Genomic DNA, 26,467 nt, shown 5'->3' with positions numbered 1-26,467 from the left:
CTCTTGCTTTTGATGCTTGGCAGTATGTATTTTTTGAGCAAAATGTGTATTAAAGATGGTTAACAGGCACTTTTTTTGTTCTTTCAATTTTCTGTTTCAAAATAATTTCTAACTTACAGAAAAGTTGCAAGAATAAGAATAGTAAAGAGCACCCATATGATTTGCTCATTTCTGAGCGAATTACTTCATTTGCTTTATCATATGTTCCCTGCCTCCATCTCTAGATATCTATCTCTCTATAAATATCTAGTAGGAGAATAGCTATTTAGGCAGAGAGGGAGAGAACACACATGGGTGCTTTTCTTCTGAGCCATTTGAGGGTAAGTTGTATACATCATGACTTTTTTAAGTCCCTAAAAAAACTCCTTATAACTGTTCTTTTCCACGGATATCTTTAGTAAAAGGCAAAAGACATATATGATCTGAAGAGAAGCTAAAGTATTATCAAGCACAAAATTTTTGCTAAAGGTGAACATAAGAGCATTTGTCAATCTTTCAACTTCATAAAGTTTTAAATGAACAATGAAAGAATATGTGTTATTACCATACCTGCTAAGCTGAATATTCTATTTAAAATCTGTCAGGTCTTTTTTTTTTCTTTCTGACAGTATATGAACCTGGGACCTCATCAGTTTTGATTCAACTGAAATATATTTCTCAGAGGAAAAAATAGCCTATGTGTCATATATAAGTCTGTAGTCAGCTGTAATGGTTAATGTACAACCTCCCTTGAAAACCGTTTTACAAGCAAAATGTTGACACAGTTTTAATTATAGCACTCGAGTGAGCACTGTTGTAATTTTTAATATTCCTCCATCGTAACATTTTCATTGTTCTGGTGGAGCAATGCACTGTGATCTTATGTCCCTAGTTTCTGCTGCTTTTGGATAAGATTGTTGCCATTTTGAACAGAAATCTTTCATTTCATCTCAAAGGGGAGAATAAAGCTGTAAAATTGTGTGCGTTTACTTATTAATATGAACTTTGCTCTATGTCAGTCATTATTCTGATGCAGTATGTCACCATGTAGAGCTTTAACATGACTCATATTAAATAAATGAGCTTCTGTGTAGTCAAACATGGCAAATCTCATCACCTGTTCACTTGCACATGGGAAACTTTCCACATTTTTCATCTGAAGAATCTGTGTATAGTATTTAAAGGGTATCTTGCTAAAGTGTTTAAAGTTTATTGAAATTTAAGGCATTATAAAATAACATATGAGTTAGTGTACCTGAACACAACATATATAATACTCAGTGCAGCCTCCCTTTGAGGCCATGTATTAGAAGATGGTGAGCATCCTTGAGCCTCTGCTTAGAAGGGGACACTTCTCTTTGTGCATTGTCACTCATTCCATTAACACATGCTCCGCCCCCCCACTCCTTGTGTCCCAAGCACTCTTTTAACATGCCAGGTTTGTTGGTGGAGCTTCAGGAATGCCAGGAGGTTGCTGACTTGCTCTTATGCCTTTCCTTTGTTCCCTTCTGAATTTGCAGGCATGTGGAATTTGTGCTGCCTGTCGGTCACGGAGGGGAGATGGGTGCCCTGGCTTGTGTCAGTAAGATGACAGGACTGGCAAGGATATAGACTCTTGTGCCTTCACAGCAGGGCGCCTGCAAAAGGCAGGTCTCAGTTTGCAACCAAGTTTTAGAATATGAGAGTAATTATAGCTGCCCCAGGCCAAGGGGGTTGAGCCAGGCTGTGGGCAAAAACGCCGCTTCTTGCTTACTCAGCTTTAGCTGATGAATTCTGTGATGAGAACATCCTCCTCAGTGAAAAAGAATACTTGTGAACCAAGAGAAAGAAAGAGTTACTGCTTTCAACAGGGCTTTATCTTTTGTTAGTGTTGGTGAAAAATACTCTATCACTCATCTGATGAGAACTGCTTTGTAAAGGTCATTTTAATATATATATTTGCAAGATATAAAGGCGATTTTATGGAAGAGCGCATTGATGTGTATTCTTGGATTTGGGATAACTTCCTAATTCATATATTTTCCAGAGAATCTGTGAATATAAAATTTCTTATTGCTTTGGGGGTCATGTTGGGCAGTACACATACTTGTGGACATATATAAGCAGAGATAGATTTCAAAACAGCAACTTCTTTCAAAGGATCAGGAATTTTATATTTTAAAACAGCAGCTTCTATCTCAGAGTGTTGGAGAAACAGTAAAGGAATTTGGATCACATCTTGAGGGCTTATCATGTTAGGAATGTGACCTTCGTTCATATATTTCACATATTTGTGAAATACATCTAAATAGGTTGCATACTTTAATTGAATCAGAAAATTTTGCATAATTTAAATTATATACTTTTATATTTAGTATTATATATTCTATTCATAGAATAGCAATCAGTGGGGATACATTGAGAAAACTAAAAGGAGGGGACTATTTTCCATATATTTTTGAGCCAGGTTTAGTTAACAGGGGATAGCCTAGAATTTAAATATATATTCCCATTAAAAAGTGAGACAGAAGTTCAATACTCAGAGGAGCCTATTCCTCTAAAGACTTGTTCTTTACTTACAAACTCTATAATTGGCACCATTAAATCATGGTTTTTATGCAGAAATAATCCATAAATAAGAGTCATTGAAAAACATTTTCACTTATCTAAAGCAAAGCATGCATTTTTTAAAAAACAGATTTTTTTTTTATAATTTAGACAATATGGAAGTTGGGTTTGGTTTGAGTGCCTGGATTCTATCTTAAAATAATTTTTGATGGACAAATAATGATTATATGATATAAGAACATATTTATAATTTGAAAATGGCATTTCTGATTCCAGCTTTTCCATTAATCAGCTGCATGACTTAGAGTATGTCATAATAACTTGTCCGGATTTGATTTCTCTTTATAAGATTTAGAAGTTTGAACCAAACGTACTCAAAAGTTTCTTCTTGCCCTGATATTTTACAATTTATTTGAGGGATTAGCTTACTATAATGTGCATTGCATTGCTAATAATTTCAAATAGAGGTGGCCAGCACCCATCGTGGAGGGAGTAAAACGAGGACCATATATAAATAAGTCCAGTGCAGTGTATGCTGCCTTGTTTGAGAGCTTATAAGGGCTTTATAGGAAAACCACAAAGTTAAGATAAATGAAATAGGAAATTGAAGCCTGTGATAGATAGATCAGTCATGTCTGACTCTTTGCAACCCCATAGACTGTAGCCCTCCAGGCTCCTCTGTCCATGGGGATTCTCCAGGCAAGAATACTGGGGTGGGTTGCCATGCCCTCCTCCAGGGCATCTTCCCAACCCAGGGATCAAACCCAGGTCTCCCACATTGCAGGAGGATTCTTTACCATCTGAGCCACTGGGAAAGCCTGTAGCTAGACAGATGTGAATATATACAGAATCTGATGTCATTGGTTCAAAAGAAATGTGAGAATTAGCCTAGGAATAGTTATAAAGAATTTTCCATTATGCACCAAATATGTGTAGCCTACTATGTGCTAGACATTGTTTTTATCAAGAAACTGAGAGATATGTTGACACTGGAATAAGCAGTAGCAAATGTTCCTTTGAGGAAGAAACAATTGTCCATCAGGGAAAGATGAAATGGATTGGGTTAGGCAAGGTGCTTGGGAGATCTCCTGTGGTCTTTGGAGGTGGTAGTCCCTGTGTTTCAGATGGTTTAGGAAACACCTTGCCTAATGCCCTATTTCCTAAGTACCCTTTGATCTGTCCTCCCAACCTGAATCCTTGTGTTCTTTTCCACTGTTGCTGTCTTTGTTGCCTAAGCAAGTGAGAGAGAAAACTGTCACTATATGCTCCACCCCCCACCAATTAAAGTGTTCTAGAAATTAGGGTGATGGGAATGTCAGTGTGTCAGAGTACTAAGATAGAATAGGATTTTCACCTTCCCTGAGTTATGCTTTCTAGGTGTAGTATCACCAAAAGCCAAAAGTTCCTTAAATAAACATTTGCAAATATAAGCCCCAAAATGCACTACAGAGCTACCTGTGGTCTCTGTGTTTCATGATGCCCAATGATGAATCAGCCTTCTGTGAATACTATAGTTTTTAGTGGTGGTGGCTTAGTCCTAAGTTATGTCGATGCTGCAAGCCCGTGGACTGTAGCCTGCCAAGATCATCTGTCCATGGGATTTCCCAAGCGAGAATACTGCTGCTGCTAAGTCGCTTCAGTCGTGTCCGACTCTGTGCAACCTCACAGACGGCAGCCCACGATGTTCCCCATCCCTGGGATTCTCCAGGCAAGAACACTGGAGTGGGTTGCATTTCCTTCTCCACGGATCAAACCTAGGTCTCCTGTGTTGCAGGCTGACTTTTTACTGACTGAGCCACCAGGGAAGCGCTAGTGTAGTTTCTATTCTAAACCTCTCAGATGGGCTCCAGGATTGCGTGTACCACCTTGCCCTCAATTCAGCATGGCAATGAACAGTGCTCCAGTGAGGTTCACGGTATAGAAGTGATTTAAGGTAGCCCATTGTTCTGGATTTTCTTTGCCATTTCTTCCGTTATCTGGATAAGTAAGAGTTATCCATGGTTTCAATGATTTTTCTCTTTTATATTGTCACCAAAGTAAAAACTGAGTACGACGACACTTTTACTTTTGTTTATGTATTATTGCAAAAGCCAAACTGCAGAGTGTTTGTATGGCTTCCTTTATGCCATCAGAATCAGGTGCTGAGTTACAGAGCCAGGGTCTGAAAGTATGCTGTCTTGCCCATAGTAAGATCTTACCCATATCTTACCATAAAGGAAACACATTGTCTTACCCATAGTATTAGCTACATATGCCCTGTATCTTTATTAGAGCATCCTACTTAAGTTTTAGTTGATTTTAAGCCTTTTAAAATTTGAAACAGCAGACTTAGTTTACTGTAATACAGCAGCAGTTTACAGTCTCCTGGATGGACTCTGTCTAAAACCTTACTGCTCAAAATGTGGCTCATGGACTAGCAGCATACACATCACCTGGGAGATGGTTAGAAATGTGGACTTGCAGTCTTTGTCTTCCTCCTACTGAATCGGAAATTGTATTTTGACCAGAAACCTCAGGTAATTCAGCCACATGTTAGGTTTGAGAAGCACTGGATTTAAATCTGTCAGTAATACTCTATCTAGGTGAGATTGGTTTGAATTTGGCAGAACTGTAAGTTATATTTACCTTTGATCTCGAGAAAAGATAAACTCAACAGATATGAATGACTGTGTAGTCTGAAAATATTTATAAATAATAAATGTGTGAAAATTATATGAAAAATGTGAGAAGTTAGACATATTGGCAGTAAGAAAAAGAGCCCAGAAAATGCATGTGCATAAATGTATGTGCATAAAGTTTCCTGTAATACGTAATATTTGGGGAAGTTGAGAGTGGACCCTCATGATATTTGTGACCTAAGGGGTGATAAGTAGACAGAAAGCCAGAAATGAATCAGTGATAGATCACAGTGGTCACTGTTCCGCTGCCCGCTTGTTTCCTTAGAAATTTTCTTAAAAGCAGAGCCTGGCTGTGGCTTATGTTCCTTTCACACAGTAAGTGACAGTGTTCACTAGAAAGAAAAGGTAGATTGGACAGTGTTAAGAGATGGGCTGGAAGATTGATTAGGGCATGGGAAGAACTGATTTATGAGGAAGGAGGAAAGTAATTAAATGGGCAGCACTGTGCTTATAAAAAGAGGCAATAGAGACATGAGCATTTCTTTGGTAATTCTCCAGAGCTGTTTTCCTGTAGTATCCATGTGCAAGATGCAAAAACATTAGGCTCTAAGGATTCTGAGAAGTTTGTGACAAAACAAAGCAATACCAGCTGGAATGACTCAAATTAGGAGCAATATGAAGGATCAAGTTTCAGAAAATTTTACCTGGTACAGGAGTGACCTTCAGTGGGATGACTTTCTCTCTGAAAACTTTTGAAAGCTCTGTGGAACAAAGAATGGAGAATCATTTATTAAGTTGTAGAATTATCTCCCCAGGGAAATAATTGGAACCCATTTCTTGAAATTTCTAAAATTGGGGTGGAGGAAAACCAGGATGTTGCTTATGGGAAAACTCTCCACTTCTGGCAGAGACCTGGTGATTGATGAGTAACCTGTTTCTTCTGCACTGTCTTTGATTATTACTGTCTTACTGTATACAGGTAATTTTTTTCATCAGGCTAGTATCTTATTTAAATTAAAAAAAAAAAAACTAGTTTCTGGAAAAACAGCTAAAGAGTGTCACTCATCTGCCCTCCATGGTGTCTGCCTGTGTGGCATCTGTAGGCTGCCTGGTACCCAATGACATTCTTTTTCCATTTCTCTTCACTCATTCATTAAGAGATGCAATTTAGCATATATTGGATTCACTGGCTACATTCCCTTCATCTGGAAACTAAAAAGACATGCCCACAATATGCCTTCCCTCTTGGAGCGGTTTGTCAAATGGATACAAGTCAGAAATTATCTAATGCTTCAGAGAGTTTAGCAATCCTTTTCACCAGGATGAAAACCCAGCTCATGTTTGTCAGGGAGTATGGTCTGAGGCCACGACATTTCCTTCTGTCTCTGCAGGCATTTTTTCCTCTAGTGCAGTGAATCAGCAGAAAAAGGAAGCCCAGAACCCCGGTTCCATTGGTCAGAAAGCAAGTAAAACACAGCAAAATTATTCAGTATTCTATTTATTTTTTTATGCTAATTCTTTCAGGTCCACATTTATATTGCTTAGGCGATCTAGTTTGACATAGGTACTATTAAGAATAAAGGGCTTCCCTGTGCCTCAGCTGGTAAAGGATCCGCCTGCAATGCGGGAGACTTGGGTTTCTATCAAATATGTTGACTGAAATTATTAGATATACTTCTTTATGCTGGTGTTTGGAAAGCTTTGCCAAACTTAAATATTAAGTCACATTGATTAACTTAAAGTGCTCCATATCATGAATTGACTTTTTATTGCTATTGTTTTCTAAACTATTCTTCAATTTTGTTATTTATGACTTAATGCACCTGCTTTAAAGAAATTCTATTTTTCTGTAGCCAAAAGTTTTTACCTTTTCCTTCTTGAAAGATTTCTAGACCTAAACAAAAAGGCTAGGATTAAATTCTGCTCTTGTGTCCATAATACACAGATAATTTCCTCTATATCCTGTTTTTATGAAAATAGCTCTATCAAATTGCTGTATCTCACAGTGCAAACAACAACTGTCTTCAAAATGAAAACTAATTGAGAAAAAATAAAATGGGTAGATTGCAATCTTTCTTTTTCTTCTCTTGTTTCCTGACTGATACCCTACCAAAGGAGCAGGGGGAAAGTCCTTTTTCTTTTAAAATCATGCTACTAGTGTCATATTGATTTTCTCTCAAGTACACCCTCTGGGCTCAGATGCTCACATATTTTCTCACGTTTCTCGTATTGATACAGCACCTTGACTGGTTGACATATGTTGCTTATACTGATGACACAGTTCACTGTTGACACTTCCTGGTGGAGGTGGGGGCACCAAGCCTCTTATGCCTAAAACCCAAGAGAACAGCCTGTTGAACCACCATATTCTCATTTTTTGAAAAGTAATTATGGTTCACCCCAAGTGGTACTTTAAGTCTTGTCAATTTTACTTGGCATTGTTCCTAATCTCGCCAACAGTGTTTTGAGTTCTTTTGTGTCTCTGCTGATGCAGAAAGGGAAAAAAAATATCCCTCAACTGGGTATCGCAATATTTGAGTGGTACATGGTTTGTAAGGAAAACTAGTAAATTATGAAGTGTCTGAAAGAATACATGGCAAGGCCTGTGCGCCCCCTTGCTTTGGCTCGCTCTTAACCTCTGTGCTCTCTCCGCCTCCCTGCCTCTGTTTCAGCTAGCCGTGAGGTGGTTGGAACACAGCTGCCATTACCAGTACTTGGATGAGCTCCTGCAGTATATCCGCTTTGGCCTCATGGACGTGGATACGCTCCACACCGTTGCCCTGTCCCACCCCCTGGTCCAGGCAAGCGAGACGGCAACAGCTCTGGTCAACGAGGCCCTGGAATACCACCAGAGCATCTACGCACAGCCCGTGTGGCAGACTCGCAGGACCAAACCGCGGTTCCAGTCGGATACCCTGTACATCATTGGTGGGAAGAAGCGTGAGGTCTGTAAAGTCAAGGAACTCCGGTACTTCAACCCCGTGGATCAGGAGAATGCGCTCATCGCTGCCGTGGCCAACTGGAGTGAGCTGGCTCCCATGCCCGTGGGCAGGAGCCACCACTGTGTGGCAGTCATGGGGGACTTCCTGTTTGTAGCAGGAGGGGAAGTTGAGCATGCCAGTGGTCGGACGTGTGCTGTGAGGACTGCCTGTCGCTACGACCCCCGCAGTAACTCCTGGGCAGAGATAGCACCCATGAAAAACTGCCGGGAGCATTTTGTGCTGGGGGCCATGGATGAATACCTCTATGCTGTCGGGGGCAGAAATGAACTGCGTCAGGTCCTGCCTACCGTGGAGCGATACTGCCCCAAGAAGAACAAGTGGACTTTTGTCCAGTCCTTCGACCGGTCCCTGTCCTGTCACGCTGGATATGTGGCTGATGGTCTTCTGTGGATATCAGGTAGAACAAGCTTCATGGATTGGATTTATTACAAAACACTTTCATTCATAAATTGAAAAGTCAGGCTTTGGTAGTTGTGGCCACTTGGGTCTGTGAACAATTCAGCCAAGGATGCCAGTTTAGCTAATTTACATTCATTTACTGGGCACCTGTTTCTATAGAGAGCAGTGTAAGGGGAAGTAATGGACATTTCTGTGACTTTCTCAGTGATTAGTGGGGTAAAATTTCAAAAATGGAAATTAATGGCCCATTACCGCTCTTTTTCTACCACACCTTATATTGTTTAGATTGTCAGCTTTTCATCTTCATGGATTGTATCGCACTCCTTGTGGTCCTTTGCTTTTCCTTTCACCTTGGGCTGAGTAGGAGCCATTCTATCAAAGACAGGGCAGGTGAAGACAAGCCCAGTTAATCCATATGGATGGGTATAACAGTGGGAATAAATCCAGGTCAGAACCATTGCTTGCATTGAGGGAAGAGGTTTAAATTATTGGCTAAAATAACATTTTCCTTTTATTTGTGAATTATAGTTTTTCATGCCATCCCAGTCCTTTATTCCTGTTTACTTTCCCATTCTTCCTAATTATTTGGGGGTTTTGATTATTTTACTTTTTTTTGTATTTTTTTTTTGGGGGGGGGAGGCTTTTGATTATTAAAGAAGGAGAGATACTAATATAATGAATCCCATGCTCCTGTAACCCAGCTTCAGCAGGTACCTGCTCGGGGCCAGTCTTGGCTCATTCATACCCACATGCCACTTCTAGCTTCTCATGTCTGCCTTTGCATTGCTACAGAAGGAACCTGTGAGGCATGTATTATTAACATCACATTATCAACTTGTGTTTCCAATCCTGTTGTTGAAAATAACCTCATATGTACTCCTTTGAAAGGTTTGCATATTAGGGAAGAAAGTTGCATCTCCTCTCAGTTGGAGGATACTCATTTTATGACCCAAATGGAACTTAGGTTTCTGTGTCAAGGACAAAGAAGAATAGTCAAATCAAATAAATACTAAGAGTAACTTAGAGATATTTGTACTTGGAAGAAATAATCACTTTTAAGTACACTAGTGAAAACTACTCAGTTTCCTTCAGTAACCTTCTCTAGTTTAAAATCTGCTCGAACAAAATTCTCCCTTGCATTTAAAGTAAATTCACTGGACTCTGCCCACTTTTTCTTCTGCTATCTTCAGTAACTAGGGAGACAACTGTAGTCTTGGCGTCTCTGGGTAGTGCCTCAATTATTGGCAATTCACTGATTTTTATTGAATAAACCTGGCTCATGTCTGGATTTAACTGCTCAATAATTAATGAATGAAGATTGAGACCAAGGAAGAGGGTAAATGAGGCTAAATTAGTGGTCCTGTATACCAAATCAACATTAGATATGAGTGTGTATGCTATTATATATTGATATAGATAAGACCTCATTTATCTGGTGACTTATTCCTTTTTCTTTAAGTATATGTTTCAGCAGTTAAGAAAAAAGCTGCTAGGACTATATCCTGTTAGATTTGTTGAAGAAACTTACACTTGGCTACAAGAGAGTCATCACTATTAGGAAGAACGGATCTATACTTAGATAACAAAACAATGGTGGATTTATAAAATCAGTGTACTTTATATTGTCTTCCAGCTTAACATTCCTTCCATTGACTCATTCGGTTTTCACACATGTCTAAGGTCTTGCATTCCTAAATTTTGCATTGCATTTTCTAAATTTCGTATAAACTCATAATTTAATGATTATTCCTTATTTTTAATTTTGGCTATAAAACTTTTTCTAAAATGCTGGAGATTCCCTTACATAGTCTTAGAGGTGTGACTACGTAACACTTTCTTGAGTGAGGCCTTAAGAAAGCAGAGCAGCTCATCTTAGCCTAGATCTAGATCTCTCAACCAGGTTCAGTTCAGTTCAGTCGCTCAGTCGTGTCCGCCTCTTTGCGACCCCATGAACTGCAGCACGCCAGGCCTCCCTGTCCATCACCAGCTCCCGGAGTCCACCCAAACCCATGTCCATCGAGTCCGTGATGCCATCCAGCCATCTCATCCTCGGTCGTCCCCTTCTCCTCCTGCCCCCAATCCCTCCCAGCATCAGAGTCTTTTCCAATGAGTCAACTCTTTGCATGAGGTGGCCAAAATATTGGAGTTTCAGCTTTAGCATCAGTCCTTCCAATGAACACCCAGGACTAATCTCCTTTAGAATGGACTGGTTGGATCTCCTTGCCGTCCAAGGGGCTCTCAAGAGTCTTCTTCAACACCACAGTTCAAAAGCGTCAATTCTTCAGCACTCAGCCTTCTTTATAGTCCAACTCTCACATCCATACATGACCACTGGGAAAACCATAGCCTTGACTAGATGGACCTTGTTGGCAAAGCAATGTCTCTACTTTTGAATGTGCTGTCTAGGTTGGTCATAACTTTCCTTCTAGCTGACTTCTCTCTCCATGTGGGTCTGTATGTTTCCTTTTTGGTTTTATTAAATGTATCCATTTATTTCAGTTTCTGCTGCTGTATCTGTTTTTTTCCCTACTATGAAAGGAAATAATTTCCTTTGTTCTCTTTTTGCACTAATACATTCTGCCTGTGTTAACCATACTTAATGAAAACAATCACAGTTTTCTCAGGTTTATTTCTCCCTACTGTGTACTTGAGATGAAAAGCTTACTTCTCTGTGTACAGTACAATACCTTTAATTGGAAAGAAGAGGCAATCACCAGGGACATTTCTAATACCTTCAGTCGTCTGCCTATTTCCTCAGGCCCAGCTTATAATAAAATCAGTTGTGAATCTAACCATGGATAGGAAAGGGTTGCTAGGGGCCCTTAAAAAAAAAAAAGGTATATAGTTCACCCTGACTGTCTCTGATTTAGAAGTGTTACCCTGATTTCTTTTTGGAGTAGATAAAAATATTTCGGGCTATTCCTTATCCTTTACCAAATAATTAATTTTTTCCAGTTTAATTGATGGTGGATCTGGTCATTGGCATCCTCCTGGTATTTTGTAAACTTTGCCTGAGGTGATGTGGATTTTAGGGGCTTATTTTTGTTCCATTGAACACAAACGAATGTTTCTTTAGAGACTCAGTATTTCCAGTGTGCTCACTCTCCCCTTCGCTGTCCGTTTTAGGGTCAGGACACCTGGAAACCTGCCCCTTGTTTTTAAAATGAGACACGCAGAGATGAATTCAGAAAATCGGGCTGTGTAGATATGCCCATTAGCATGTGATTTAAGATGTTAGAGACAGTCAGATTTTACAGGCTCCTCTAGCATCTGACATCGTGACCCAGCGCACCTCATTTCTACTTGAAATTCACAATCCTGAAGTAAAGTAATCATTAAGTATCCCACTGTTGTACTTTTAAAAGGCATGCTCTCCATTGTAAGAGATTGTTTGTGAACTACTGAAAAGATCCTTTTTCATGTGAGTGAAAGTGAATCCCGAACTCATCTTGCAAAATAACTTACTTTTCATTTTTGCCAATTGGCAGCAGGATTATGGGAGGCTAACCACAAAATTAGTGGCTTAAAACTACAGAGATAAGACAGTTGGCATTGCATTTCCTCAAGAGTGGCACTTAGTGCTGTCTTCATTCTCTCAGGAAATGGTCTATCCTTATTAAGTCAGTACTGGATCATGGATACATAAGATTAAATCAGCAAACACACTTCCTGCCCTCTAGGAGTGGACAATCAAAGAGGTTTTTTTCAGCTATTTCATTCGTGAAAGAACATTTGCTAGGGCTTCTTTAACTCCCTAGAATATATGTTTATTTTCATCTTGATTAAATTTAGATGAAGTTTGCATTTGCCCCATTTAAAATAACTTTTATTTATTCAAACCCATTAAAGGGACTTTAATTTTTCTGGTATTCATTATAATTAGAACAATATAAAATATAGTCAGCATTTTGAAAATGCCACAGCTATAGCTTTAATGTGCAAATATTGCATCTAAAGAAACCGTGTACAAAATACTAGGGACAAGCAGGGGGCATGACTGAGGCTGGTTGTGTGAACTGAGGTCACAGACTGAGGGCTCACGCACGTGTGAAACTTTACTCCACTCTGCCAGCCAGCAAACTGAGCAAGTTTCCTCACCTCCCTGAGTCTGGTTCTGGGCTAGTGCTGCAGCCACAAAGACACAAAGGCAGGTCCCATGCTGGGGCTCACAGTTTTTAAATGGATGATTACAGTGTCGCGTGATGTGTGTGATGAGAGATGTCTTCCCGAGATACAGAATTAGTGTGAAGCAGGGAGTAATCAGTGTAGGGGAGCCAGAGGCTTCCTGGAAGTTGGTGGCATCTTCAGCCTCACCTAGCCCCAGGTCCTTTGGCTGCTTCCTATTTGCCCATTAACCCCTCCCTGTGCTCAGGCTTGGGCTTCATGGTCCAACCATTTCCATAACTCTCTTAGCCTCTGGCAAGCATCCAGTGTTGGAAAAACCCTGTGGTCCACTTTGTACGTGTACCTGGGCAGCTGAGCTCGGTGGGAGGAGGCCAACTAAGGGGGGCCTGGTATTTATATCTGCTCAGCCCCCAAGTCCTCTCTATACCCCACCGCTAGCATCTCATCTACCCTCCTTCACTAGCTTCCTGCCTGCTGTTTCTCAGAGCAAAAGGAAGTGAGGAGGTTCTCAGAGCAAATTAAGTATGAGAAGGTGGTGAAGAGTGCGAGGAGCCAGAGGAGCTGGAGATGGTCTGGAAAGGGGCAGAAGGTTGGGAAACACTAGTGAGAAGCATGCAGAGGAAGGGGTACGAAGGAAGGAGCCTGAGAATGTGCGATGGCAAGGCCAGAGCAGGAGGTGCATCATAGAAACTGAAGCCAGAGCAGAAGGGTGGGTGAGAGGTGTCCAAGACTGTGGGGATGTCCAAGTCCAGAATATTTTCTCTGCATTTTTCAGCCAGGAACTACTTGGTAGTTATATTGGAAGCAGTTTCAAGAGAATGAGAGAAGGTAGAAGCTAGAATGCAGTGGTCAAAGGTGTAGATGGAAAATGAAGAAGTGAAAGCTGCAAGTATAGGCCACCATTGCACAATGCTGGGATTTCATCAAAACTTGACTCCCTGAACTTGAGCCTTCCCCTCAACTTGCCTATTAACATGCTCCATCCTGCAGGGAGAGATGGTACTGTGCTAGGTACACACGTACTTCAGTCTGGGTGACAGCTGTACTTTTCATTATAAATTAATAGCATTTTGGCTTTAGGAAGAATAAACGAGGAAAGACGGAAGGAAAGACAAAAAAGTTTGGTGGAGAGAATGGAGATTAGCTAGAGGAAAAAAAATCTAGGTCAAAGGAGGGAACTTTTTTTGGAGGAATGAGTGCATTAAGCAAATTTATAGCTAAGGGGAAGGACAGAGTGGATTTGAAATGAAGGACTCGGGGCATCTTCTGGTTTCAAGTGCTGAGAGCAGCTCATAGGTACCAGGAATGGGAATAAGTGTGGGGGATACAGTATTGACTGCAGACACAGGGTCCCAGACAGGACAGTGGGAGTTAGGCAGGGGCTCAGGCTTGGACAGGAGGAGAGAGCACCCCCCAGCTCCAGGGCAGGATACAAGCTGGGTGTGGACCTAGATGAGCTGAGAGAGGAGGGGCAGGGACCTGATGAGGGTCAAGCAAGAGGCAGAGTCGTCGGTGGAGGTCGTGCCATTTCAGGATCAGGAGGAGGGCCTGAGGGCAGTGGACTTGGGAAAAGTTTCTGAGAGAAAACAGAAGGAGCTAACATATTTATACAAATTGTGTCAGAACCCATGCTACATTAGAAACCACAGAACTATGGTATCCCAGTATGCAAATTTCTGTTCTGTTTTTTGGTGGTACAGCAATGGCACCCCACTCCAGTACTCTTGCCTGGAAAATCCCATGGACGGAGGAGCCTGGTAGGCTGCAGTCCATGGGCTTGCTGAGAGTTGGACACGACTCAGTGACTTCACTTTCACTTTTCACTTCATGCATTGGAGAAGGAAATGGCAACCCACTCCAGTGTTCTTGCTTGGAGAATCCCAGGGACGGAGAAGCCTGGTGGGCTGCCGTCTATGGGGTCGCACAGAGTCAGACACGACTGAAGCAACTTAGCAGCAGAGTTGATGAGGGCAAATCCTTGAATTTACTCATGATGGAAAGTTTTTTAGACTGGGAATGCCCCAGAGGATCTACTGAAAGAGTTCACATGCTGGGATCCCAGTTAGGTGGGGTCCAGGGCCTCAGGTTTGCTTGAGGGAGAAATAAGTTTGTTGTGATGTGGAATAACTGCCTAAGAGGCTCTGTTTCTTGCTCCTGAGGAGTTTGGGGCTTGATAGCTTGACAGTCCACTAAAAAGTTCTGGAAAGTGTTAGTCGCTCAGTAGTTGTATCTAACTCTTTGCAACCCCATGGACTATAACCCGCCAGACTTCTCTGTCCATGGGATTTCCCAGGCAAGAATACTGGAATGGGTTATTTCCTTCTCCAGGAAATCTTCCCAACCCAGGGATCGAACTGAATCTCCTGCCTGGCGGATTCTTTACCCTCAGTTTCTAGTAAGCTGGAATTCCACTAAGAATGAAATAATCTTTTTGTTTTAGGTCCCAGCAGCTAGCTGGTCCCAGCAGTTACTTTTTCTTCTGTTTCCATGCCCCGCTCCACCAGTTATGATCCAGCCTTTACTACTCCCCATCTGAGAGAGATTAAAACAAAACCATTACAGTATTATACTGAGATGGAAGCCAAACAGAAATGAACCATTCTACAGTGCTTTTAAAAGACCTAAATGGTTCAAAGAAAGCAATCAGATCACCTACACATTCTCCAAAATAATCACCAAAGCTTTCATCCTAAACTGACTTCCTTTTATTTTGAAGCAGCATTTAGTTTCCCCTTACATTGCTCCTAAAGAAATGAGACTTAAAGAGGTTAAGTGGTTGGGATAACACAGTGATTATTTGGTGAAGAAGGAACTTTATTTCTGTGTCTCTGGTTTTTGAAAACCATACTTTCCCCCGCGAAACCACACAAATCAGTTACAAAAAAGAAAGATCTCAAAAACAGATGCTTACATTGTAAAAAGAACTTCCAAATGGCATGACTGAGAGTTAATGATACACAGAATAGTTCATACCTGGACATTTGTGTAGGATCAATGATCATTTGATTGTCTACTTAACTGACCATCTTAGGGCACAGAGTTGACCCAGATAACGTCTTTCTATTTGTGTTTCTATAGTTTAGATTCTGAAACAGAAATGATATAAAGTTAAAATGTATAAAGGAACTGTGATAATATGGACTACTCTAAAGTATCAATATATTGGCTTAGATTAGAACATTGTTTTCTGAAAGGATTACATATTATAATAGCCTAATGGCCTTTCAAGTTGGTAGCTTAAGTGGGTAAAAAACAAAACAACAAAACAGCAATTGGCTCCATTTCTTTCATGGTGAGAACAGTCTTTGTTGAGATGATCGATTTGTGTCTGTCTAGATGAATTTAGGAAAAGAAAGTAGAAAAAAAGAGTGAGCCTAATTGTTCTACCTAAGAATATGAGAAATATGTCATTTTTCTTTATTCCCAAGAGGAGAGAAGAAGAGTAAAGCTATTGGGTGGGCCAAAAAATTTGTTCAATTTTAAGTGAAAATACATATTTTTCATTTTCACTAGGAACCTGATTGAAAAACCTATTCACTAACCAAACAAATGTTTTGGCCAACCCAATACATCATAGAAATAGGGAACTGGTTGAAGAGTTTGTGTAATTACAGGAAAAAGGTAAAAGATTCAACAAGAACACAGCAAAGCCAGCACACTAGAGATAGGCAGTAGTGACCTTTAGAGTTTAATCCTGCTAGGAACCTGTAGAATCTTTGGAGGCAGGATTCCAGCTTTCCGCAGAATGAGGAATTGGAGTTAGAGTGGATTTTATTGAGATTTTAAAGGTCAGCTGACATCTGCATTGTAGTGGATGTTACCATCACTTATTATTTCACTTAGTTACAATAACACATGGTGCATACTTGACATATTTTGGGTTACGAAGTTATATCTGCACACTCTAGGTGACACATATATATATATATAATTTATATTTTCAAGTGCATCAATCTTTTTGTTATAGGTTTTTATAAATTTGAGACTTTCTATGCAGGGTTTTGAATGTATTAATTACCTATCCATTTGTGTGGTTTCCTCAAGTGTGACAGAAATAATATGGATTCTAGTTTTAATTTAATGCATGGATTAAGGATGCTTCTATTCAAGATGCTAATTTAGTAGAAAGATTCTTGGGTTTCATTGTTTATGTGGCAGTATTAACACTCCCAAAATATGGGCAGTATAATCTCATGTAAAAATAAGATAATAAAATGTTTATGTTTGCATTCATTATAAATATTCTCATGGTATCCCTTTTATCAAGGAATATTAATGAGTTTGCCTCTTTTAAAAAATGACTTATATGAACTTAAATAATGCCAGTTTATTCTTTTGATAATTAGACTATGAGTGTGAAGTTTTAAAAAATCTTTTGCAAATTGGAGCAAGTTTGCATATAGAGCAGAAGCTAAAACTGTTAAAAAGGAAAAAGTCTTCGGTACCCTTATAAACCAGTCAGTAATTCTCGTTATTAGAAAAAAGAACTATAAGGAATCTATTTCAGACTACAAAATTCACTCATTAGTTCAGAATTCCATACTTAGTTACTTTTCCAGTATTCCATGTATGCTCATTTGTACCTTTTATGAAAATGGTAAGAAACCTTTATGAACAAACTACTACACTATCGTGGTAAACTTCCCTTTATGGATGGCTGCTATTCCAAGTACTGACATTCACTTGAAGCCCGAGAGAGAGGTTCCAGTCTCCGTTTTGCATATGAGGAACCTGAGCTTGGCTGCTAAATGGCTTACCCCAGAATAGAGTCATAAAGGAGCTGTAAGGGGGGACACATAACACAGCTTGTGCTGAAATTCTCCCTCCCCTACCCCCAGATTACTGTGAGGCTGGCACTGCAGGCCTTCAAGAAAGCTGCAAAGAACTCTACATGGTTTTCCACAATCTTGAACTGGCTGACGGGATTCCAGCCTGGAGCATCTTCCCTAAGACCATTGTTGTTGTTCAGTTGCTAAGTAGTTCCAACTCTTTGAGACCCCATGGACTGCAGCACGCCAGGCTTCCCTGTCCTTCACTATCTTCTGGAGTTTGCTCAAATTCATGTCCACTGAGCCAGTGATGCCATCCAACCATCTCATCCTTTGTTGCCCCCTTCTCTTCCTGCCCTCAATCTTTCTCAGCATCAGTCTTTTCCAGTGAGTCGGCTCTTTGCATCAGGTGGCCAAAGTATTGGAGCTTCAGCATCAGTCCTTCCAATGAATATTCAGGTTGATTTCCTTTAGGATCGACTGCGTTGATCCTCCTTGCTCCCCAAGGGACTCTTGAGAGTCTTCTCCAACACCAGAATTCTAAAGCATCAAGTCTTTGGCACTCAGCCTTCTTTATGGTACACCTCTCATAACCATATAAGACTACTGGAAAAACCATAGCTTTGACTAGATTGACCTTTGTTGGCAAAGTAATGTCTCTGCTTTTTAATATATTGTCTAGGTTTGTCATAGCTTTTCAAATTCCAAGGAGCAAGCATCTTTTAATTTCATGGCTGCAGTCAACATCTGCAGTGATTTTGGAGCCCAAGAAAAGAAAATGTCACTGTTTCTACTTTTCCTTCATCTGTTTGCCATGAAGTGATGGGAACGGATGCCATGATCTTCTTTTTCTAAACATTACGTTTTAAGCCAACTTTTCCACTCTCCTCTTTCACCTTCATCAAAAGGCTCTTTAGTTTCTCTTCACTTTCTGCTATTAGGGTAGTATCATCTGCATATCTAAGATTGCTGATGCTTCTCCTGGCAATCTTGATTTCAGCTAAGAGCACGGACACATTCAGTTCTTTGCATCCTGCTCTGTTCCAGTAGGGGTACTACCGCTACATTAGGTACCACAGATTCCTATTAAAGACTTTCATACTCTCTGCTTAACAGAGATCCCTGAAAAAAAAGAAAGAGCAGGGCCAACACACTTGACCTAACTTGACTAACATATATTGACCAACACTATTTTATGGACATTGTCAGCACTGGTGAGTTGTTGCTTTTGAGCACAACGAATTTAGGAGTAGTGAGCTCGCAGTAGTGGAGACAAAGGTTGTTTGTTTGGCAGTCACCTGTCATCTTCTCCCTGGCATTCACGCATCCATTTGTCACAACGTTTTGTGGGAAGTTGAACAGGGAAGCTTAAGAAAAATGTGTTACTCTTGTCTTGATGATAGAAAGCATTTCTCACTGCTGGTAGCATGGTGGTAACTTTTCATTCCTTCTGGCAGTTTTTAAAGACTTATTTGACTTTGAGGGAACCTGCCGTATATCTTTAAGTCACAGTTCAAAAGTATAAGACAGGGTTGTTCATTTTCAATTTTGGCTGAAAAGTCTTAACTTTGACTCTGGCACTTCAAAGTTAGGGAAAACTTGGCTTTAAAAATGGTTGCTGATACGAGATGGCATATTTAATGACAGATGTATCTATAGAAAGCTGTTAAGATGCAGATTATCCCCCCTGGGGTGGGGGAGGGAGATCAAAACTGCCAATCTATAAAATATACTCGATAGAGGAAGGCATGGAATCTATCTTTGCAAGTGCTTTGATTGCAGGGGACAGTATAGCAGCATGTGGCATCATAACCCAGAGCAGACAAATCAGCTTGATGACTTTCAAAGCCAGGAATACTGCTGCAGGCAAGGGTACTCCAGTCTAGGAGAAATTAAAACATATAGAGACTGTTATTAATTCCATATCTATTTTTGTATAGTCAAATCTGTATGCAAATCCTTAGCATCTCATTTCAGAAGATTAATCTAAAAGTGAAGAGTGTTATGTGAAGGGAATGTAATGATAAAGCTCTGAAAATGAGTAATACTGCTAGAGAAATGTGGGCTGCAAACTTGGATGCTTTTTTAAAATTTATTTTTTGTACTGAGAAGAAATGCTTTTTATTTATATGCTCATTTGTAAGTTGTTTCAAAGGGGGAAAGCAATAGAACCAATTCTTAAGGTTTTTCCCTTGCCATCCTGACTTGGCAAAAGTTACAGCACTGAGCTTTTTAGGCACCTCCTGTGGTTTAACATTCTAGAAGTAATCAACCAAATAACTAACTAGGACTTTTATTCTCACCCCCAACTAGTAACCCAATATCTCATTTCTGAACATTGTCATAAGAATGAAAATTTGTATGTAAGGGTAAAAAATCTAATTACTGGGCGCAGATTAAGGGGGGAAAACTGTGTTATAAATGCATCTGAGGAAGACAGTAAATAGTAATTCTGAAAAGCAGGAAGGTAAGTGGTACGCCCTGGTTGGGAGTGAGGGTGCAGCAGCTGCATTCGAATCCACTGGCTGCACATTTCATCTATAGTGGGCGGAGTCGCATACATATTGTAGTGTAAATATCTTCAAATGGTGTCATAAGCAGATAGTTTACTGCAGTAGATATTAATTCTGTCTCATATTTCTAAAACAAGTAGAGAGACGGTCAGAGTTTTGAAATAATGTGGGGGGAGTTCACCTTCTGTTCCCTCTCATTTGGAGAAGTGATTATAGGCAAGCTGGACATTAATCTGGAGGTTATGGGCCAGATCAAAAGCACTTGGCAATCATTTTAACCCTGAAGACTTGTGAAGTCTCAATAGATTTGATTACTTTTCTGTAGTTATGCTGAGAAAGAATTATTGGACATTCAAGTTTTAATCAGATAAAATAAAGGAAGGTTGAGGGGAAAGCAAACATCCCTCTGTATTTGACATACATTTTGACTCTACGTAGGTATTTCAGCCTCAGCTTTCCTAAGTGTATTATCTTTTTCTTTGATTTCATCTTTAAAAAAATGAGACACTCAATGAGAAATCCAGAGAAGACTATTTGAGGGCAGGAAGCTCATTTCTCTCTGTTCTTTGTGGATTTCTTCTGCAGACAGACCACTTTCCGTGATCTTGAAAGTGGTTGCAAGCTTCGGAGAGAACTTATAAAAAAAGCCTTCCAGTTGATAGTAGCTATGGTCAGTTACATGAAAGATACACTCTCCTTACAGGATTGAGACAGTAATGGTTGGCCTGGACTGGTTTCCTCTCCTTTATATACCCATTAGTATTGACTGATTATTCCACTTTCGTTAAGCTGATGCACTAATTCTGTGGTGTTTGGTTAATTTGACTTCTGGCCATGGAGTTGATAGTTGTGACCTATCCAAAATATTTGAACGACCAAAGCAAAATTTTTACTGGACAAAGCTAAACAGACAAGGAAGACTTGATTCAAGACTATTGCACTAGGGGAGAGAGATTAGAATGCAGTCTGAAGTCAACTCCTCTGAAAAACAATAGGGTTTTTAAGCATTGGAGTGAACTAGAAGAAATATACCAAAGTACTTTTGGAAGAAGGTTGATCCATGTGATGTGTTGAGCACATTCAGTTACCCTGAATCTGTACATGTTTTTCTCTGTGGCTTGGTCATTTGTGTTTCCTGATTTGCATCCATCAGAATTAGGCTCCTAGCCTCCATAGAAACTGAGAGATGGGAACATCATCTTCCTTGATGATAACATCTCAATGGGATGGCTCCCAGGTCTTCAAGGAAGATACTCCTGGGTTGTAAAACTTGCAGGAAGCTTCATAAATGATTTATGTCATTCCTCTTACTTCATCCCATCAGTTATATCATCCACATCATCATCATCATAAGTACAGTACAATAAGGTATTTTGAGAGAGTCCACATTTACATAACTTTTACTAGAATATATTTTTATAATTATTCAAAGTCATTATTAGTTATTGTTGTTAATCTCTTACTGTGCCTAATTTGTAAATTAAACTTTATCATAGGTATATGTATATAGGAAAAACAAAGTATATACAGCATTTGGTACCATCCTACACTTTCAGGCATCCCCTGCAGGTCTTGGAATGCATCCCTCAGAGATAGGGAGGGGATTATTATTGAGTTGAACTAAACGCATATTAAGTTTAACGTAAAGGGTTTCTCTTTTCTGCTTAATGCGACTACTGGAAAAAGTGAAATCGCATATGTGACTCCTGCTTGTGGCGCTTATCCTGTTGGACAGCACTGGCTCGAGATCTCTTTTGATGAGTAGTGTGTGCGTTTCTAGACACAGTTCTTCCGAAGAGACATCAGGATATCACTGTGTCGGGACTTCCCTGGCAGTCCGAAGGTTAAGACTTTGTCTTCCAGTGCAGGGGGTATGGGTTCGATCCCTGGTTGGGGAGCTAAGATCCTCCAGGCCTCTGGGCCAGAAAGCCAAAAAATGTAAAACAGAAGCGGTATTGTAACAGATTCAATAAAGACTTTAAAAATGATCCACATCAAAAAGCCTTAAAAAAAGAAGGCTGTTCACTGTGTTAGCACACCTAAGACTACAGCTATAAAATGACCAAGTTACCCAAGGACAAGAGTTTTCTATATAACTATGTCCCTGGCATATATATTGTAGAGATTTGTGTTAAGTGTGCTATGCTTGCTCCCACTCCCTCACCATATTTTGCGCCTCATTCTGGCCATGCAGAGCACCTTGCCAGAATTGGGGGCCTTGTGGTAATCTCAGCGTACCTGTTGCTTGCTCTAAACTGGATTGCTTCTGAAATGTTTCTTGAAAATGAAACTGCTTCAACAATAAGCTTCTTAACTATGTCATGGGTTCACCATGAGGGTGTACAAACAGATCCTCAGCAGTAGCTAATTTTCCTTTAATTGTATCTCATTCTTATGTTGGACTATCCCATTTCTTATTCATGAAAGTGCTAACATGTGCTAATCTATTACAGGTGGAGTAACTAACACGGCACAATATCAGAACAGACTAATGGTATATGAACCTAACCAGGTAAGACTCATCTAAGAAAAGCTCATTACCTTAATTAAAATGAATTTTTAAAGATTCCTCCAGTAATTAGGAGTTGGAATGCCAAGTCTATACACACACATGCATCTTAAACTTACATAGAGAAAAGGAAGCATCTGGATAAACTGCTTTTGGGTTGCCTTTTTTTTTCCCTTACAAAACATGAAACTTCAGCTCTTTTTGTTTTATGTTCTACTCACGGCTTAACTCTTTCAGAGTTTTGCATAATGTAGGAAAAAGGGAAAATATGTTGATGAGTTAAATGCCCTTATTTCCATTTATCTCAAGTGGCTGTTCGTCTTTGAGATATCCTAAGAAAGGATTTGCATTGTCCTGTTGCTGCAGCCTTTGAGAAGGCTTGTCATTCTAGGAGGGGAGCATGCTTATGGTTTTGTTATTCCCAAATAAAGAGTAACTTTTGTTTAACCCCGTGTAGCCAGCATATCCCAGGGCATTGTGAAGGATAAGTGTGACGGAGAAGTATCTGAAGAGGTGGAGTGTTTTTCATCTAAGAGCTGGGCCTGGACTGGGCACATTGGGATGGTGCCTGTCTCTTCTGCCCACTTCTCATGCACATTTCATGACTTTTCTTTCCCCACAAAAGAACTATTTTTATTTTCTTTTCCTTCTACCAAAGTATCTGTAACTGTGGCACGTTTGCTGAATTTTGCCGTTTCTGTGATTTTGGTAATATAAGTATTTTTCCTGGTTATGACAATATTCCAAAATGATATGGAAGTCAAATCTTCATCAGCTGAAGGTAATGGAACATGGAAACAGGTTAGCTTTGACAGCCTGGGTCAGGACTAGCCATCAAATATAAGTTCAGAGTGACCTCAGTCTATTTTGTATCTTTTAATTTTTACAATTCCTTGATTCTGAGTGTAACAAAAGTATTTCTATCTTTGCAAGTGTGTTTCCTGATGTCATTATAAGCTGTTGATTTTGGAGACCATGTGTTCCTGGGCTGAGTGTCTCAAGAGGGATCATTAATTACAGTTGCTTGAGTTTGGTGCACATGTGGTTAAAGAGGAAGAAGGTGTTAACATTTCTCAAATGAATTCTGTTTCATGTTTGTACACACATGCTCTTTTTAAAAATTCTGCTGGCATATTGTTTACAGTGGGTACTGGCAAACATCACATCTGCTTGCATCTTGCTCAGAATCTCAATAACTCTATCATTCAGCCCTGGTGCTTATTTCTCTTCTAGGCCTTTGTGGAGAGTCAGTAATGCCTGCCATCTGCCACAGAGCACATTGCTACCTGCCAATAGGCAGGCCAGGGTGACCTCTGCTTCCTCAGCACTGATTAGTATTCACACACTAGCTTATTAGGAATGACCCCACCAGGCCTCTCTGTTTCTTTGCCTTTGCAGCGGTTGGCGGCTCACCTGGCAGGCACGGCAGTGAAGGAAGCTAAAGATATAATCAGGGGATGCAGGCAGGCTTTGCAAACCAGATGGCATCCATAGTCCTGTGGCAGGGGACTGGACTGTGAGTGCAAACACTGAGCCCTCATACTGTGATGCGTTGCCTCATAGAAAGCACCTACAGAAAGCACCATCAGTGTCTTGAGTTAAATCTACTCTTGTGTAATGTATTAAACGTATTTCTTAGAATATCTAAAAGAAAGGTTTAACTGTTTTATTAAAGATACAATTCATTGGAAGGAGATTCTTATTATGACATGTTTAAAACTGGGGGACCAGATGAATGCAAGCCTTAAACACTTGGACAAACCACTTTCTTTTTTCTTATGAGTGTATTAGAAATTAGAAATGAGCCAGTCAGTATGCCATTAGTGAATGGACCAATATTTATACAAAACTCTTTTTTTAATTCTTCCTTTACACCTCTGTGAACTGGTGAAATTGTATGTATTCAAAACATCACGATTTTTCTGGTTGAAACCCAAATTTTTCTTGGCAGAAATAAATTATCTGTGTTCTTCCTGTATGTTTAGTGTTTATATAAAAAGAAAATGGTTAGGCTTATTTACCTGTCCATTACTTGAGATTTAAATTAATGTCATATTTGATTTTCATCTATTTTATAATTTTAAATAACCTTATTTGAGAGGAGTTGAGAATACCTTTCTTAATCCTGAGAGTGATCTAGAACCAAACATTAGAGGTTTCACCATTTCCTAAAGTTATCACAGAAAATTTGGTCTTCTGTAACAGAAGAACAAATAACAATATGCCTGGAAATAACTTTTCCCAATTTGGTGAAGATGTGAGTGTAAATATATTAAAGGCTGTGAGGGGTTTGTTGCTGAATCAAAACTTTGCTCTTCCATTGACCTCAGGAGGTTCATCCTGGAAAGAACAGCAATGCTGCCCTCACATTAGCTTATGTAGGGTCCCCTGTGAGTCAGTGATTTCCTCACAGTAAGTTTCCTAGTTCAGATCAGTTCAGTCACTCAGTCGTGTATGACTCTTTGCGACCCCATGGACTGCAGCATGCCAGGCCTCCCTGTCCATCACCAACTCCCGGAGTTTACTCAAACTCATGTCCATTGAGTCAGTGATGCCATCCAACCATCTCATCCTCTGTCATCCCCTTTCCTTCCGCCTTCAATCTTTCCCAGCATCAGGGTCTTTTCAAGAGTCAGTTCTTCGCATCAGGTAGCCAAAGTATTAGCATTTGAGCTTCAACATCAGTCATTCCAATGAGTATTCAGAACTGATTTCCTTTAGGATGGACAGTTGGATCTCCTTGCAGTCCAAGGGACTCTCAAGAGTCTTCTCCAACACCACAGTTCAAAAGCATCAATTCTTCGGTGCTCAGCTTTCTTTATAGTCCAACTCTCACCTCCATACATGACCACTGGAAAGACCATAACCTTGACTAGATGGACCTTTGTTGACAAAGTGATGTCTCTGCTTTTTAATATGCTGTTTAGGTTGATCATAACTTTTCTTCCAAGGAGCAAGCATCTTTTATTTTCATGGCTGCAGTCACCATCTGCAGTGATTTTGGAGCCCAAAAAGATAAAGTCTGACACTGTTTCCACTGTTTCCCCATCTATTTGCCATGAAGTGACGGGGCCAGATGCCATGATCTTCGTTTTCTGAATGTTGAGTTTTAAGCCAACTTTTTCATTTTCTTCTTTCACTTTTATCAAGAGGCATTTTAGTTCCTCTTCACCTTCTGCCCTAAGGGTGGTGTCATCTGCATATCTGAAGTTATTGATATTTCTCCCAGCAATCTTGATTCCAGCTTGTGCTTCATCCAGCCATGTTTCTCATGATGTACTCTGCATAGAAGTTAAATAAGCAAGGTGACAACATACAGCCTTGACATACTCCTTTTCCTATTTGGAACCAGTCTGTTGTTCCATGTCCAGTTCTAACTGTTGCTTCCTGACCTGCATACAAATTTCTCAAGAGGCAGGACAGGTGGTCTGGTATTCCCATCTCTTTAAGAATTTTCCACAGTTTGTGGTGATCCGCACAGTCAAAGGCTTTGGTGTAATGAATAAAGCAGAAATAGATGTTTTTCTGAAACTCTCTTGCTTTTTTGATAATCCAACAGATGTTGGCAATTTGATCTCTGGTTCCTCTGCCCTTTCTAAACCCAGCTTGAACATCTGGAAGTTCACGGTTCACATACTGTTGAAGCCTGGCTTGGAGAATTTTGAGCATTACTTTACTAGCGTGTGAAATGAGTGCAATTGTGTGGTAGTTTGAGCATTCTTTGGCATTGCCTTTCTTTGGGATTGGAATGAAAACTGATCTTTTCCAGTCCTGTGGCCACTGCTGAGTTTTCCAAATTTGCTGGCATATTGAGTGCAGCACTTTCACAGCATCATCTTTTAGGATATGAAATAGCGCAACTGGCTTGCAACTGGCAATCTTCACAACAGGCTTGTCAGTTGGGTACTGTTATCTCCGTTTTACAGAGGAGGAAACAGGCACAGACAGGTTAAGTAAATTGCCAAGCTCACACAGAAATGATAAACTCAGTATCCTGGATCCAGAG

At 40.0% G+C, this 26,467-nt stretch overlaps 1 protein-coding gene and 1 pseudogene across 1 annotated transcript in view; one reads left to right on the top strand and one right to left on the bottom strand.

Moving 5' to 3' along the window:
• The window catches only part of KLHL32 (kelch like family member 32), a 179,224-nt gene that overhangs the window by 139,244 nt on the left and 13,513 nt on the right, over positions 1 to 26,467 (top strand). Inside the window, exons 6-7 of the mRNA XM_052645838.1 lie at positions 7,817 to 8,543; positions 22,406 to 22,464. Coding sequence (XP_052501798.1) covers positions 7,817 to 8,543; positions 22,406 to 22,464 — 786 coding nt within the window. The remainder of the gene's footprint in view (positions 1 to 7,816; positions 8,544 to 22,405; positions 22,465 to 26,467) is intronic.
• LOC128053605 (uncharacterized) lies at positions 337 to 441 on the bottom strand (annotated as a pseudogene).

The sequence above is a fragment of the Budorcas taxicolor genome, chromosome 9, assembly GCF_023091745.1.
Source record: "Budorcas taxicolor isolate Tak-1 chromosome 9, Takin1.1, whole genome shotgun sequence".
In the NCBI taxonomy this organism is placed as follows: domain Eukaryota; kingdom Metazoa; phylum Chordata; class Mammalia; order Artiodactyla; family Bovidae; genus Budorcas; species Budorcas taxicolor.
This window is presented reverse-complemented; position numbering and strand designations above follow the sequence as displayed.